Genomic DNA, 18019 nt, shown 5'->3' with positions numbered 1-18019 from the left:
ACTATGATCATTCACAAATTAATTATACATGCTCCCTTACAGCCCAGCCCTCTTAACCACTTCAGCCCTGGAAGGATTTACCCCCTTCCTGACCAGAGAATTTTTTGTGATTCTCCACTGCGTCGCTTTAACTGACCACCAGTGCCATTCTGTCGACGTATATCAGCGTGCACTGGTCAGGAACGGTTAATTACAAGGAAATACATTGGTTTCTGGGTATACAGCTTACCCACAATTCCATGTTTTTCTCACACAGTTAAGAGGGAGAATGAGAATCTGCTGCTGCTGAAAAGGTACTGTTATAATCAAGCGAAATCATATTATTATGCTATAGGTTATAATATAATAATGTATTATTTATAGATTTTCTGTTAAATTCCTGGTTGGAAGTCATAACTTCAAACTTCAATAATTTGTCTGTTAAGCCACCTGCTTGAGTACAGTTTTTGAAAATATAGTAAATTAACTTAAAAACAATATATAATAATTATGTGTATATTACTTATGGTAATTAACCCCTTGCCATCCAGGCCAATTCTGACACTTCTCTTCTACATGTAAAAATCATAATTATTTTGCTAGAAAATTATTTAGAACCCCCAAACATTATATATATTGTTTTAGCAGACACCCTAGGGAATAAAATGGTGGTCATTGCAACTTTTTATGTTACATGGTATTTGCACAGCAATTTTTCTACGTTTATTTTTTTTTTGGAAAGAAACATGAATATATATAAAAAAATTAAATAAAAAAAAATAATGTTGTCCTGATTTTTTCTTGTATACTATAAAAAATGATGTTATGCCAAGTAAATAGAAGATACCTAACATGTCACATTTTACAATTGCGCACGTTTGTGGAATGGCGCCAAACTTCATTACTTAAAAATTTCCATATATGACGCTTTACATTTTTTTACAGGTTACATGTTTAGCGTTACAGAGGAGGTCTAGTGCTAGAATTATTACTCTCGCTCTAACGATCACAGCATATGTAACCTGTGTGTATCTGGCTCTGATACTAGCCAGTGCCTCACCAGCCACTGACCTCACTGCATGTTCCTGGCCCAAATCTTAAAAATACATTTGGACAGAGCTGTAAGAATGTCTTAGCTGTGATGCTTTACTTCACAGCTGCGATTTTTTCTTTCTTTTTTTTTCTTTAGCTCAGGCATCTTTTAGACCCCATTCCCACCTGAGCGTTTTGTAGCTTGAAGCCTGAAGCTACAAAACGCTAGAGGGGAAAAAATCTATTATTCTCAATGGAGATGGTTCACATCTCCACTCCATGTCGCCTGAAGCCGAACGCCTGAAGCTCAAACAAGTTCCGGACCCTTTTCTGTCGCTCGAATTGGGCAGATTTTAGCGTTTTTCTTCTTTTAACATTGGTGACCTTTTGCCCTGCACAAAATCGCGGCAAATCGCGGTAAATTTGTGCAAAATTTCTTGAAAACGCTATGCTCAGGTGTGAATGCAGCCTAACTCAGCCTGCAGAGTTTGACAGGCAGCACCGCCTGATAAACTCGTCTATTGATTTCAATGGTGCCACTCTGCAACTGCAAGCCAAACTCACTTGCAGTAGCAGCATAGTCAAACAATGTAAAAATACCATTCAGCAATGTAAAAAAAAAAAAAGCTGGCAGTAGCACCTCATGAATCCCTGTCAGCTGCTGCTATACCACTCGTTGAAAAGCAATCCACCACAGATAACTTTTCAGAGGGCAGTAAGCATTACTGCAAATGTGAAAGAAACTTGAAACACATCATCCATTTCACACTCACTACCAACCAGGTCACTCTCCAGCCACTTCCCATGTTAGCCACCTCCCTTCAATTTATATCACAGGTAACCATTTCCCAACCTGCAGATGACAGACCCAATTTCAAAAGATGTCACTCTCAGTTACCCGCCCCCACCCACTGATTGATATCCCTCCATGACCACCTCACACCCCCTGCTGAAAGACCTCTCTCCCAAACACCCTCTCACCTGCTGACCTGTGGATGGGGGAATCATTCCCGCAGTGTTATTAATATCCTCAATGTTATCATCTCTAGAATGGGCACACTTTAGTTCAACTAAGGGAAATCTTCTCAGTCCTCATATTTGCTCTGCCCATTATTAGTACTCATTTAAGTTTGTGATTACTATGATGATGTATAGAAGAACATAGAGGATGTCAGCTACTCTAAATATACCAATGGTAAAAAAAAGTGTCCCCGAAAATATTTTTGAAATGTTGGCAGCTATGCACTTGGGCACTGCCCAAGGGACATCAGGTCAGTAGGAGGCCCTATGACAGGCTCCAGGGATCCTCTGATATTAAAGCGGTAGTAAATTTCGCTAACATTACTACTTTAGAGGCCCTGAGGTAGGTTATGCCATAATGTACCAGTATGCACAGCATATTAGCACATTCGGGTACACTTAACTCTTAGACTGAGCCCTCCAGCGATGCGCTGTGATCAATCCGGCGGGTCTCGGGCGTTTCCATCTTCACCCAGTTTTCCTTCCACGTTCTATGACATTTGCCTTGGCCGGGCTGCGTTGCTGTCACGCCCACGCATGTTCATGCACATCCTCTCTTTCTCATCCCCCCTCTCTCTCTCATCCTCCCTCTCTCTATTTAATTTAATTTGTTATAACAAAAAAGTTTTGCTTTTTTATTTTTTTTTATAAAAAGCCCCACTAAAATCCTCAGCACCAACCCCATGATGGTCCTAATCCGGCCCTGCATAAGGGATACTCCCCATTAAATGTAAGTACTGTTCCTTGTGCTGATTTTAACAGAAAGTACCTATACTTAGGCTTCCTCTGATGGAAGCAGTCATTCTCTGATTTGCATATTTGCTTTGCAACAGTGAAAATTAAACTGCAATGGTATTCATTGCCAGATATTTGTGGGAAAAGGCCATTCACAACTCTCTTTCTAGTGCAGCAGAATAAGAGAATCAGATTTTTGGAGGATGACTGAAACTCTGAGCAGGGAACCCCAGCTGTCAGTTGGGTAATCCCCAACTGTCTGCTGGGTAATTGGGTGGAAAGAGATAATGATAGTTAGATAATGACTTCTCCACACATGTGACATGAATACACAAAGGAGAGCTCCTTAAAACAGTATTAAACCCAAAAGCAAACATTTGTTATATTACAGATTACCAATTCTTAGATGTGGTGGCTGCATTAGTTTCCTTTAGTTTCCTTTTAAGGCTTTCTTTCTTCTATTTTCAACTGGCAATCCAGCCAGCAAGTTTTTCACAGCACAAACTCTCCAGCAGAAAGTATCAGTTTACATGGATAAAACAAGCCACTTAACACTCGAAGGGTGAATAAAATGATCAACTTTTATTTATTCATGAAAAACCTTTATCCTAAAGTCAAAAGCTGCAACTGCTTATAAAGTGTGAGCTGGAGTTTGGCTTCAATTTATGTGTATCTAAATCCACTAATACACTTAAAGTGAGTGTAAATCTTGTTTTTTTAAATAAAAATAAGTAAGCAGCTTGCTCTGTGGGCACCCGAGCCAAGTCTCAGTTCCCTGTGTCCATTCAGACACTGAACTGCGGCCTGGACCTGCCCCTCTCTCTCCTGATTGGCTGACTGAATTTGATTGTCAGCAGCAGGAGCAAATCAGGAGGGAGAGTCTCGAACGGCCCAGACACTCATGGACATCGCTGGACAGAGATGGAGTTTAGGTAAGCATTAGGGGCTGCTGAGGCAACTGCTGCACACAGAAGGCTTTTTATATTCTGTCTTTACAACTCTGACAACAATCCTGTCTGCTGTACCTCTTTTGCTCATTCCATCAGAGTTGTGATTCACTAACACAATAGGTGTGTTACTGGCCAGATCACCTTAAAGCATAGGGAAAAAATCCAAAGAAAAGAAAACTGATGCAGTCATCCCATCTAATGATTGGTAAACTGCAACATAAAACATTTCTGGTTTTGGGTTTAACCGGTTCCTGATCAGCGAATGTCGATGTACGTTGGCAGAATGGCACGGGCAGGCATATCAGCGTACAGGTACGCCCAATCTCTAATGCCGCCCTGTGTGCTGGTTGGGACCCCCGTGAGTCCGGTCGCGGGTCCCGTGGACTCGATCGCCGCGGGCATACCCACGATCGTCTCACGGGGCGGCTGAACGGGGTTCTCACCGTTCTGCCTAGCATTTAGTGATGCTGATCTCTGCTCCATGTGATTGGAGCAGAGATCAGTGTTCACTAAATGAAAGCCCAGCCCCCAACAGTTAGTAACACACCCCTAGGAACACTTAAGCCCTACACTGCCACCCACTGGTTAACCCCTTCACTGCCAGTGTCATTTACACAGGAATCACTGCATTTATATAGCAGTGATTGCGGTATAAATGACAATGGTCCCAAAAATGTGTCAAAAATGTCCAATGTGTCCACCATAATGTCGCAGTCACAATAAAAATTGCTGATCACCGCCATTACTAGTAAAAAAAAAAAAAATTATTAATACAAATGCCATAAAACTATCCCCTATTTTGTAAACGCTATAACTTTTGCGCAAACCAATCAATAATCGCTTATGTAGAAGAATGCGTATCGGCCTAAACTGAGGGAAACATTTTTTTTTTATAGATTTTTGGGGGATATTTATTATAACAAAAAGTAAAAAATAATGAGTTTTTTTCAAAATTGTCTCTCTATTTTTGTTTATAGCGCAAAAAATAAAAACCGCAGGGGTGATCAAATACTACCAAAAGAAAGCTCTATTTGTGGGAAAAAAAGGACGTCAATTTTGTTTGGGAGCCACGTTGCACGACCGTGCAATTGTCAGTTAAAGCGACGCTGTGCCGAATCGCAAAAAGTCTTTGACCAGCAAAATGGTCCGGGGCTGAAGTGGTTAATACCGCTTTAAATTAGAATTGCAGTCAAAACGTTTTTGATTTGGTTGATGTAGGGAAGGCTTAGAACCTCTGTACCACTGACAAAACAGAGAGTTATGAAATCTTACCAAATGGGATAAAGACAGCAACAAGAGGGACAGTGGCAGTAATAAAAACTTGACAGGGGTTATAGCTCTTCCACACATAAAAATATTGAAGAAAAATGTATTTATAAATTGGGGCCTACCATTTGAAGTACGCAGTTTATTTACATGATCCAGAAAGGGCTCATGTCTGGATCAAGGTCAGGACCCTGTTATTTATGCATTGGAACAAGCATACTCTTACTTAGCATACCACAGGGAGCAAGGGAACGCATTAACAAATGTTCAGCATGTCTCAGAAGCATCCTCATGACAAGTGAAAGACTATAACTATGGAACTATCCTGCAGCTCCAGGCAGCCATAAACTAACTAGATAAACTCAAACAATATTAAAAAATGTTTTTTATGTTCTGTTAGTGGAGCTGGGGCTGCTAAGCTCCATGTGCAGCCCCTACCTACACATATCCCCCCCCCCGAACTTTTTGACATACAGTTAGGTCCATATACATTTGGACACAATTTTCATACTTTTGGCTCTGTATGTCACCAGAATAAGATTAAAACAAAACAATCCACATGAATTTGAAGTGCAGACTTTCAGCTTTAATTCAAGGGGTTGAACATAAATATCAAGTACAAATTCTAGAAACTGCAACCATTTAAAAAAAAAGTCCCCTCATTTTCAGGGGCTCAAATCTAATTGGACAAATGAATACATAAATAAAATGTACATTTTTTATATTTTGTTGAGAATTTTTTTACTGGCAATGACTGCCTGAAGTGTGGAACCCATGACTGGGTTTCCTCCTTTCTGAAGCTTTGCCAGGCTCTAACTGTAGCTGTCTTCAGTTGTTCTTTGTTTGTGGGTCTTTCTGTCTTTAGTTTTCCCTTTATCAGGTGAAACGCATGCTCAATTGGGTTGGGATGAGGTGATTTACTTGGTCATTGCAGAATACTCCACTTCTTTTCCTTCAAAAGCCCCAGGGTTGCTTTTGCAGTATGTTTTGGAACATTGCCCATCTCTACTGTGAAGCATCATCCAATCAACTTTGCTGCATTTGGCTGAATCTGGGTTGACAGTATATCTCTAAACACTATAGCATTCATCCGGCTGCTTCTGTCTTCTGTCACATCATCAATAAACACCAATGACCCAGTGTCGCTGGAAGCCATGGATGCCCATGCCATCACACTGCCTCCACCATGTTTTACAGATAACGTTGTGTGCTTCAAAGAATGCTTTTTCAGAATGGGTCTGGCTTTTTTAGATGTTTTTTGGCAAAGTATAATCTGGCTTTTCTATTCTTCAGGCTTACGAATGGTGTACACCTTGTGTTGAACTCTCTGTATTTTCTCTCTTGAAGTCTTCTCTTGATTGTAGACTTTGACAATGATACGCCCACCTCCTGGAGAGTGTCCTTCACTTGTATAGATGTTGTGAATGGGTTTTTCTTTACCATAGAGAAGATCCTGCGATCATCCACCACTGTTGTCTTCCATGGACGTCCAGGTCTTTTTATGTTGCTGAGCTCATCAGTGTGTTTCTTCTTTCCTCAGAATGTACCAAACTGTTGATATTGCCACTTCTAATGTCGCTGCCATCTCTCTGGTGGATTTGTTTTGTTCTTGAAGCCATACAATGGCCTGTTTCACTTGCATGGACATCTCCTTTGACTGCATGATGTAGGTTCACAGCAATAGATTCCAAATGCAAATACCACACTTAGAATCAACACCAGACCTTTTACCTGCTTAATTGATGAAGAAATAATGAAGGAGTAGCCCACACCTGGCCATGAAACTGCTTTTGATTCAATTGTCCAATTACTTTTGGCCCCTTAAAAAGGGGGGTGGCTATTCTTAAGACCTGTAATTCCTAAACCCTTCCTCCAATTTGGAGGTATATACCCTCACATTAAACCTGAGAGTGTGCACTTTCAGCCCATATCCATTATATAACTATAGCTTTAATATGTTTTGGCAAATACCTGAAAAAACTAAAATTGCGCCTGTGTCCAAATATACAGTATCTCACAAAAGTGAGTGCACCCCTCACATTTTTGTAAATATTTTATTATATCTTTTTATGTGACAGCACATAAAAGAAATTACACATTGCCACAATGTAAAGTAGTGAGTGTACAGCTTTTATAACAGTGTAAATTTTCTGACCCCTCAAAATAACTCAACACACAGCCATTAATGTCTAAACCACTGGCAACAAAAGTGAGTACACCCCTAAGTGAAAATATCAAAATTGGGTCCAAAGTGTCAATATTATTTTGTGTGACCACCATTATTTTCCAGTACTGCCTTAACTCTCTTGGGCATGGAGTTCACCAGAGCTGCATAGTTGCCACTGGTGTCCTCTTCCACTCCTCCATGACGACATCATGGAGCTGGTAGATGTTAGAGACCTTATCTTCCTCCACCTTCCGTTTTGAGAATGCCCCACAGATGCTCAATAGGGTTTAGGTCTGGAGACATGCTTGGTCAGTCCATCACCTTTACCTTCAGCTTCTTTAGCAAGGCAGTGGTAGCCTTGGAGGTGTGTTTGGGGTCGTTATCATGTAGGAATACTGCCCTGCGGCCCAGTCTCTGAAGGGAGGGGATCATGCTGTGCTTCAGTATGTCACAGTACATGTTGGCATTCATGGTTCCCTCAATGAACTGTAGCTCCCCAGTGCCAGCAGCACTCATGCAGCCCCAGACCATGACACTTCCACAACTATGCTTGTGTCATGAAAATCGCATGAAGAGATTGTCCTCCAGGTCTTCTGATTTACGACCATCGCGGGTACGCACGATCGTACGAACGCCCTTACGTTCGTACACAGGTGCGCGTGCGCGGGCACGTGCGCGGTCGCGTGCGTGCGTCCGTGTTGGCGCCAAACGGCCTATTTAAACTAGCCTCTTGCCAATAGTCTTTGCTGTCTGCTCTACAGCGTTATACCTGTGAGACCTGATCCGTAGTGTTTGTTCCTGTTTGACCCGGCTTACCTGTGACCCATCTGCTATCTGCCTGCACCCGACCCCGGCTTGTTGTGACGATTCTCCTGCCTGCTCCCTTGTACTTCGCTTCCAATCTGATATCTGACCCGGCTTGCTTTGACCATCCGTCTGCTTAAGGTGAACCTGCTCATATTGAACTGTGTCATCTGCTACAAATAACCTGCTTTGTATTGAACTGTTCACCTGCTGCAAGTAGCCGGAGTCCAAGACATAGATCTCCAATGGTTCGCGTCCTTCCTAGGAAATCGGTCACAGACAGTGAAACTAGGAAACTTCCTCTCCGAAACTCGGGCAGTCACCTGCGGAGTCCCTCAAGGCTCTCCGTTGTCACCCGTTCTCTTCAACATTTACATTCGCCCACTCCTTCAAATCATCAGATGCTCAGATCTCTGCTTCCACTCTTACGCTGACGACACGCAACTTTATTTCCGGATCAATGGAAAAAAAGATCACCAACAACAACTTGAAAACTGCCTCAAATCAATAGAGGACTGGATGACCACCAACTCCCTCCAGCTGAACCAATCAAAGACAGAGCTTCTTATCTTACACCCAAATCATAAGCCCGCAACCAAAACCTCCTGGTCTCCACCAACCGTCTTTGGGCAGACTATCTCCCCAAAGACCAAAGCGAAGAGTCTCGGGGTTATTTTAGACGCACAAATGTCAATGGATGCGCAAATAGGATCTGTAGTCAGTCGATCTCACCATCTGCTGCGCATGCTTCGCAGACTCATCCCTTTTATCCCAAAGAATGACAAAGCAGTGGTAGTTGGAACAATCATTAATTCACGACTGGACTACGCAAACTCGCTTTACATAGGATTACCACAATATCAACTTGCGCGATTACAACTGATCCAAAACACGGCGGCAAGGCTGATAACAGGAAAAAAACCCTGGGAATCCATTTCTCCTTCACTGAGGAGCTTACATTGGCTAACCGTAAAAAATCGGATCACGTTCAAGACCCTTTGCCTCACCCACAAATGCGTGCATAGAGAAGCTCCGCAATACCTAATGGAGAAAATAAATCATTACACACCAAACCGCAGTCTTCGATCAGCCAACAAAAACCTCCTCCTCGTGCCCAAAGCCCGGTATAAATCCAAGGGTGATCGGAGATTCGCTGTCCAAGGGCCTCGGCTATGGAATGCTCTACCAATCAACATCCGCCTGGAAGAAAATCACCTGGCTTTTAGGAAAAAACTCAAGACCTTCCTCTTTTAGCAGATGATCAAAGCTCGCCACAGCGCCTAGAGGCGATTCAGTTCGCATTGTGCGCTATACAAGTATTTCATTCATTCATTCATTCAAGTGCCTGCTCATATTGAACTGTTTACCTACTGCAAGTACCTGCCTATATTGAACTGTGTTATCTGCTACAAGTAACCTGCTTGTATTGAACTGTTCACCTGCTGCAAGTGCCTGCTTATATTGAACTGTTTACCTACTGCAAGTACCTGCCTATATTGAACTGTGTCATCTGCTACAAGTAACCTGCTTGTATTGAACTGTTCACCTGCTGCAAGTACCCACTTCCCTGCACTGCTTTTCATCTGCTGCAAGTTACCTGTTCCATTGAACCGTGTTATCTGCTATAAATTACCTGCTGTTCCATTCGCTGTGATTACCCGCTCCACTGAACTTCACCTACCCATCCTACTCATCTGTCGATCCTGCCAGGCACCTGTACCTCTCCTTACTCCTGTGTTCCCTGTTACATTGCCAGGAGACCGGTAGTGGGAGTCGTAAGGGAGGCCTCTTTCCGCAATCCGGGCTCGTTACTAGAAGGTACGTGACAGCTTGACTGTAGGCAGGACACACTTGTCTTTGTACTCCTCACCTGGTTGCCATCACACACGCTTGACACCATCTGAACCAAATAAGTTTATATTGGTCTCATCAGACCACAAGACATGGTTCCAATAATCTGCTTGTCTTCAGCAAACTGCAGGCTCAATTTTGCATCATCTTTAGAAGAGGCTTCCTTCTGGAATGGCAGCTATGTAGACTAATTTGATGCAGTGTGTGGAGTATGGTCTGGACACTGACAGTCTGACCCCCCCACCCCTTCAACCTCTACAGCAATGCTGGCAGCACTTATAAGTCTATTACCCAAAGACAACCTCTGGATATGATGCTGAGCACGTGTGCTCAACTTCTTTGGTTGACCATGGCTAGGCCTGTTCTGAGTGAAACCTGTCCTGCTAAACCACTGTATAGTCTTGGTCACCATGCCGCAGTTCAGTTTCAGGGTCCTGGCAATCTTCTTATACCCTATGCCATCTTTATGTAGAGCAAAAATTATTTTTTCAGATCCTCAGAGAGTTCTTTGCCATGAGGTACCATGTTGAACTTCCAGTGACCAGTATGAGAGAGTGAAAGCGATAACACAAAATTTAACACACCTGATCCCCATTCACACCTGTGACTTTGTAACACTAATGAGTCACATGACTCTGGAGAGGGAAATGGCTAATTGGGCCCAATTTGAACATTTTCACTTAGGGGTGTACTCACTCGTTGCCAGCGGTTTAGGTATTAATGGCTGTGTGTTGAGTTATTTTGAGGGAACAGCAAATTTACACTGTTATACAAGCTGTACACTCACTACTTTACATTGTAGCAAAGTGTCATATTTTCAGTGTTGTCACATGAAAAGATATAATAAAATATTTACAAAAATGTGAGGAGGTGTACTCACTTTTGTTAGATACTGTATATGGACCTAACTGTACGAGCATGTTGTTGCTGCTGGAGAACCTCTGATCATGTTCTGAACGCTGATCAGGTGATTTAATTTGTCACCTAATTTAAAAATTCTGCACTCCTAGTCTCAGGTGCCAAAAAATTTTAAAATACATGGGTACTCTTGGAGGACTAGTCAAATAAAAGAATAAAAAATTAATTTTTTTATGTTTATTTTTTTTATTTTGTTTATTCTTTCAATGGACCCTGCATTGTATGAGAAAGTTATATTTTACCTAAAGTTCCCCTATAATAAATTAATTTAGTATGTTGCAAGATATAAATATATTGTAAATAAGAAAAAATTACTTTTTTTAATATGATAGATGGAAAAAAAAACTTTGAATATGATAGTTTGTTTGATACGTTGTAGTAAAGCCAGATTTTAAGTTTACATGGTGAACTGTATCTTATACAGTGTGATAAATAAGACCCATTTTTCTATTTGTCACTAAAGATGGGCAAACTGTTTGGGCCAAGCACCCGAATTTGCAGGACACTCGGCAGGATGTTTGCACTGCACAGTGCATGCCAGGGCCCTGACTGGCCGCAATACACCAGAAAAAAATGTGAAAGAAAAAAACGCTGTAAATTCAACATTTTTAAGATAAATGGACCCTAAGGTCTGGTATAGACTTTGAGGGAGACTCCCCTGCCATAATTTAAAAAAATGGTGTGGGGTCCACCCCAAATCCACATCAGACCCTTATCTGAGCATGCAGGGGAGAGGACAGGCAAACCATACATGGGGGTGGGATCTGGGGGCACCTTTTGCTAAAGGGGGCTTCTAGATTCTGATAAGCCCCCTGCCCACAGACCCCACAACCACCACCCAGGAGTGTGAGGAAGAGGTCTTTGTCCCCATTAACATGGGGACAAGGTGCTATGGGGTAGAGTGGGGCAAAGCCCCTCTGCCCCAAAACACCCCCCCCCCCCCATATTGAGGGCATGTGGCCTGGTATGGTTCATCACTCATCCCCCCCACCTGTCCTAGCCTGCCAAGCTGCATGCCCGGATAATGGGTCTGGTATGGATTTGGGGGGGGGGGGCACACCATTTTTTTTTTATTTTGCTGTGGGGTTCCCTTTAAAATCCATACCAGACCTGAAGGGTAATGTTTATTTTTTTTCATTTAGCTGTGAGTGGGGGAGCGCATGCTAAAATGTTGCCTCATCATACAGACTGACTTCCCAGAGCATTGTTTACAAAATGAAGAAAGCTTGCAGGGAAAATCAATTTAAATGTTAATTCTTTATATGTGTCAGTTTTTGCTGCAGCAGGTTCTATACATTGTACAGATATGGCACTTTACAGGCAGACTAAGGGGACCCCCGGGCACTATATTTAAAGGAATTTTTCAATTTTCTTGTTTTACCTTAAGCATCATTAAAATCACTGCCCTTTCAAAATTATATAAATGTTTGTTTTTAATTTGCATTGATACATGTACCCCAGGATAGTACCCATGCCCCTCCCTCCTATCGAGTGCCCCCACAGCAAGCAGCCTGCAGTGGGGGCACCCGAGCCGAGCATCAGTTCTGTGTGTCCATTCACACACAGAGTTGTCATTCGGCCCCACCCCCTCTCTTTCCTGATTGGCTAAATGGCTTTAATTGGCATCAGTGGGCGCCGATGTGAGAGTCCCGGCCGGCCAAGGCACTCGTGTGCATTGCTGGATAGAGATGGGGCTCAGGTATTAGGGGGGCTGCTACACACAGAAGTATTTTTTTTATCTTAATGCATAGAATGCATTAAGGTAAAAAAAAACTAAAAAAAACTTCTGCCTTTATAACTCCTTTAATGCATAGAATGCATTTAGATAAAAAATTGTCTGCCTTTACAACCCATTTAAAGCTGATTGGTTGTTATGCATGGCTGCTACAGATTCAGTCTTTTCCAGTCTTAGTAAATTTGCCTGTTTGTGTGCTGGTGTCCTATTCACCAACCTATTATTGTAATGCTGCATATACATGACCGTTTTTTCCATCAGTATAAACTCTGACGGGTTTTCAGACAGAGTTCCGCTAGAACGGTCTTGCCTACACACGATCACACCAAAGTCCGACGTCTAGAAGGCGGTGAAGTGCAAAACGTACGATGGGACTATGAAAAGGAAGTTCAATAGCCAGTATCCCATAGCTGCCCATGCATCGTTTTTGTTCCGTCGGAACAGCACAGAGACGGATGGTTTTCCCAACAGGAATTGATTCCGTCAGAAAGATTTAAAACATGTTCTATTTCTAGGTCCGTCAGAAGTTTTGAAAAAAAAAGTCAGATGTGGCCCACACATGATCGGAATATCCGATGAAATGATTCTGGCAGAAAAAGTCAGACAGAAAGTCCAACCGTGTGTACACAGCATTAGAAAAAGCAATTATGTAGAGCAAGCAATTAACAAGGCCACTCAGAAGATAAAGCAACATTTTATAAGTATATTGGTGGATCTACTAACCATATGTATACAGTATATATTGATTGTCAGATTGTTAGATGCTGTGGAGTGCAGACATTTGATCTAGATTAGTAAAAAAAAAAAGTTGCAGCACAGTTGGAATCTAAGTGCATTAGCACTGTCCCTGATCTATATATAAATGATGCTCTGCAGAATGCATTAGACATTTCCTCCAAAGGCTTACTGGGATGGATCAATGTTCTTTATCCCCCTAGAGACTACAGCAAACCAAAAATCTGGTAATTACTTGTACAGTATATGCAAAAAAACAAATAGATCATAATGTCAGTGTCACTAGATCATAGAACATGATGTCACTGTCACTAGATCATACATAATGTTGCCACTGTCACTAGATCATGATGTCACTGTCACTAGATCATACATCATGATGTCACTGTCACTAGATCATACATCATGATGTCACTGTCACTAGATCATGATGTCACTATCACTAGATCATAGATCATGCTGTAAGAGTCACTAGATCATGCATCATGATGTCACTGTCACTAGATCATGATGTCACTGTCACTAGATCATAGATCATGATGTCACTGTCACTAGATCATAACAGTAAAGAAGTGAGAAAAAACTCCATTGTTTAATACATCATGCTTAAAATAAATGTGCACATGGGTTACAAGTTACATCATACTTGAGTGACTTTCCTTTATGCTGTATAATGATTCCAAGGCCAAAACAAATAGATCATAATGTCACTGTCACTAGATCATAGATCGTGATGTCACTGTCACTAGATCATACATCATGATGTCACTGTCGCTAGATCATACATCATGATGTCACTGTTACTAGATCATAGATCATGATGTCACTGTCGCTAGATCATAGATCATGATGTCACTGTCACTAGATCATACATCATGATGTCACTGTCGCTAGATCATAGATCATGATGTCACTGTCACTAGATCATACATCATGATGTCACTGTCGCTAGATCATAGATCGTGATGTCACTGTCACTAGATCATACATCATGATGTCACTGTCGCTAGATCATAGATCATGATGTCACTCTCACTAGATCACAGATCATGATGTCACTGTCACTAGATCATACATCATGATGTCACTGTCACTAGATCATAGATCATGATGTCACTGTCACTGGATCATACATCATGATGTCACTGTCGCTAGATCATAGATCATGATGTCACTGTCACTAGATCATACATCATGATGTCACTGTCGCTAGATCATGATGTCACTGTCACTAGATCATGATGTCACTATCACTAGATCATAGATCATGCTGTAAGAGTCACTAGATCATACATCATGATGTCACTGTCACTAGATCATGATGTCACTGTCACTAGATCATAGATCATGATGTCACTGTCACTAGATCACAACAGTAAAGAAGTGAGAAAAAACTCCATTGTTTAATACACCATGCTTAAAATAAATGTGCACATGTGTTACAAGTTACATCATACTTGAGTGACTTTCCTTTATGCTGTATAATGATTCCAAGGCCAAAACAAATAGATCATAATGTCACTGTCACTAGATCATAGATCGTGATGTCACTATCACTAGATCATACATCATGATGTCACTGTCGCTAGATCATAGATTATGATGTCACTGTCACTAGATCATAGATCATGATGTCACTGTCGCTAGATCATAGATCATGATGTCACTGTCACTAGATCATACATCATGATGTCACTGTCGCTAGATCATAGATCATGATGTCACTGTCACTAGATCATACATCATGATGTCACTGTCGCTAGATCATAGATCATGATGTCACTCTCACTAGATCACAGATCATGATGTCACTGTCACTAGATCATACATCATGATGTCACTCTCACTAGATCATAGATCATGATGTCACTGTCACTGGATCATACATCATGATGTCACTGTCGCTAGATCATAGATCATGATGTCACTGTCACTAGATCATACATCATGATGTCACTGTCGCTAGATCATGATGTCACTGTCACTAGATCATTATGTCACTGTCACTATATCATACATCATGATGTCACTGTCACTAGCTCACAACAGTAAAGAAGTGCTAAAAACTCCATTGTTTAATACACCATGCTTAAAATAAATGTGCACATGTTTTACAAGTTACATCATATTTGAGTTACTTTCCTTTATGCTGTATAATGATCCCAAGGCCACCATGATAAAGTGAGCATCACTGAGATCACCACCATGACATCACAAGTATAGTCATTTACAACTCCTACTCCAGCAAAGATAATGAGGCATGCACAGTGCTCTGGGTGGGGCTGCCTGTCCACAATCCAGGGAATTCTTCACCAGAGCAGTGTGTAGTAGTAGATCTGATTGAACTATCTTAGCCCCTATGAACCCCCGCTCCCAGCAGTGAAATGAACTCACCAGTGTGGATTTGGTGCGTTGCAGAAATTCCTCCATATTAAAGAGTTGAGGAGCCCTCCCTAGGCTGCTGCTGCTGCTGCTTGGAGGTGCGTGCACCTGCTGCTGCTGCTTGTACGGCTCCCCGCAGAGCGCCCTAATGATGACTCGCAGTCACAGCACAACATCAGCAGCAGCAACTTCCCGGCCGCTCTCCCACAGAGGATGCTGGGCCGCGTGCACGCGCATGGAACCTCTCCAAGGTGCTGAAATGTGATACCGCGCAGTGCAGTCATACACCGCTAACCCCTTCACTGCTGCTACTAGCGACTACACCAAAACACTGGGAGCATGTCTCCGATCACCTACTATATACGTGGTGGAGATAGTGGGCTTTCTTCTTCTACATAACAGCAACACAGGCTTATTAACCATGTCGCTGCATCATCATCACAATCACCTGCTAGGTAATCTGACATACTTCCTATATCTATGAGGATAAAGGGTCATTTCACACAATAATGTCCAGAAAAAAACCAACACAATTCATCTGAAATGCATGTGTGTTCATGTGCATTTAACATGCATGTTCAGACGCATTGTGGTGTTTTACGTTTGCATGTTTATGCATGCTGTCATCATGGAAAATATAGGAAAATAGGGATCTTTACAGGCACACCTTGTTATAGCGACAGTCATGTCCTTTATTCGCATTTAGGCCCCTTTCACACTTGTGCGATCTGAAAGTTGCGCTACTTTGCAGAAAACTTTAACGCAGCTTTGATGTGACTTGAAGCAATGCCTGGGTAATCTTGAGGTCTATGGACCTCAAGTCGCATCAATGTCCGACCAAAGTAGTAGGGACTACTTTGTAAATTTGCATTGACTTGAAGTCGCACAGATATGACTGGTACTCATTGGAAATCATGGACCAAGAAAATACCCCCCTAGATGGGACTCTAACAGACCACCAACACACTAGATTAAGCTAATATAATTTGAATAATACAAAAAGTCAAATGTCACATAATAAAACAGACGACTAGCGTCTGGACAATGTTCAATACAATACAAATCAACAATAAGATATCACAAATAACACTTGTGCTCTCAATGGGGTAAGATGCCCCAATACAATACAATAATAGGGTATTGGGGCATTTTACCCCATTGAGAACACAAGTGTCATTTGTGATGTCTTATTGTTGATTTGTATTGTATTGAACATTGTCCAGACGCTAGTCGTCTGTTTTATTATGTGACGTTTGACTTTTTGTATTAAAATTATATTATCTTAATCTAGTGTGTTGGTGGTCTGTTAGAGTCCCATCTAGGGGGTATTTTCTTGGTCTATCTAATCCAGGGATGGGACCACCACATTGTCTTCTCTGATACAGTGGAAGCCTTCTTTTTTGTCATTGAAAATCATGGGGTATGATTTATCATGAGACTTTGCAGTCCCAAGTCACAGGACAAGTTGCACAAGTGTGAAAGGGGCCTAAAACAAAATTTAAAGCAGAACTTTACCCATAACAACAACAACTATAACAACTTAAAAAAATAATGTTCTTTAGCAAGGAACATACAGTCTACATTAACATATATTCTAGCAAAATTAGTGTGTGCTGTAAATTGCCTCCTGCACTGCTTCTGTTTCTTCTTGCTGAAGGCTGCCATTTTGCTGAAGCCCAATGCCCCTGAACAGCAGTAAGTGCCTGTTCACACGGTTGCGATGCGGGAACCAGCGCAATTCTAGTGTCGGTTCCTGCATCACACTACTCTATGCACTGCGGGTGTCAATAAAAAGTTAATGACACCTCCATATCGGTTTGCATAATGCAGTGCGAACTTTAAATTAAGACAGGAATGGGATTGCATGGGTGTGAACACCCATGCAATCTGATAATGGTGCGGGAAAAAAAAGGGGTCCCGCATGATTTTGGTCCAAATGCGATGCAAATTCAGCAATCTGTATGGCTGAATTCACATCACATAGACATTGCATGTGATCTGCACAGCAGTGCGGTGCAAATCACACATAATGTCTGATATTGCTACAGTGTAGACATGTACGATTAGTTTTGTACGAATCAAAAATTCGTACGAATTTCCATAAATTCGTACATTCGAGAGGATCCAAAATACGAATTGCTACGATTTTCGGATCCAAATTCCATTACAACGGAAACGTGACTGATGTTTTGTTGACCAATCAGAGGTTTTCTTCTGCTGCTGAGTGAGGGTTGGGAAAACTACCTTTTTTAATGTGGGAGACTGGTACTCGTAGTCGATGGGCGATTCAGAATCAGACAAAATAAGAATGTTTCCTTAATTACAATTATTCGTTATGGTGAAGTTAAAAACCCAGGAAGTCATCACAGGGATGGTGGGAGCCCCTCATAATGAGCACAGCACAGGGATGGTGGGAGCCCCTCATAATGAGCACAGCACAGGGAT

At 41.8% G+C, this 18019-nt stretch overlaps 1 protein-coding gene across 4 annotated transcripts in view; it reads right to left on the bottom strand.

Annotated features, from left to right (window-relative positions):
- PRUNE2 (prune homolog 2 with BCH domain) overlaps nt 1–15771 on the bottom strand; it is a 483266-nt gene extending 467495 nt beyond the window's left edge. For 2 of the 4 annotated variants that reach the window (XM_077474897.1, XM_077474898.1), the window contains exon 1: nt 15587–15770. In XM_077474897.1, the coding sequence (XP_077331023.1) occupies nt 15587–15622 (36 nt within the window). In that variant the 5' untranslated portion in view covers nt 15623–15770. Of the gene's footprint in view, nt 1–15586 lie in introns of all 4 variants that reach the window. The other 2 variants (XM_077474900.1, XM_077474899.1) reach the window with 2 other exon arrangements.
- Nucleotides 15772–18019: the final 2248 nt, after the last annotated feature.

Source organism: Lithobates pipiens, unplaced genomic scaffold (genome assembly GCF_037356315.1).
Source record: "Lithobates pipiens isolate NorthernLeopardFrog02 unplaced genomic scaffold, aLitPip1_a1.2 Scaffold_13, whole genome shotgun sequence".
NCBI lineage: Eukaryota > Metazoa > Chordata > Amphibia > Anura > Ranidae > Lithobates > Lithobates pipiens.
Note: the sequence above shows the minus strand (reverse complement) of the source record. Positions and strands in the feature narration are given on the sequence as shown.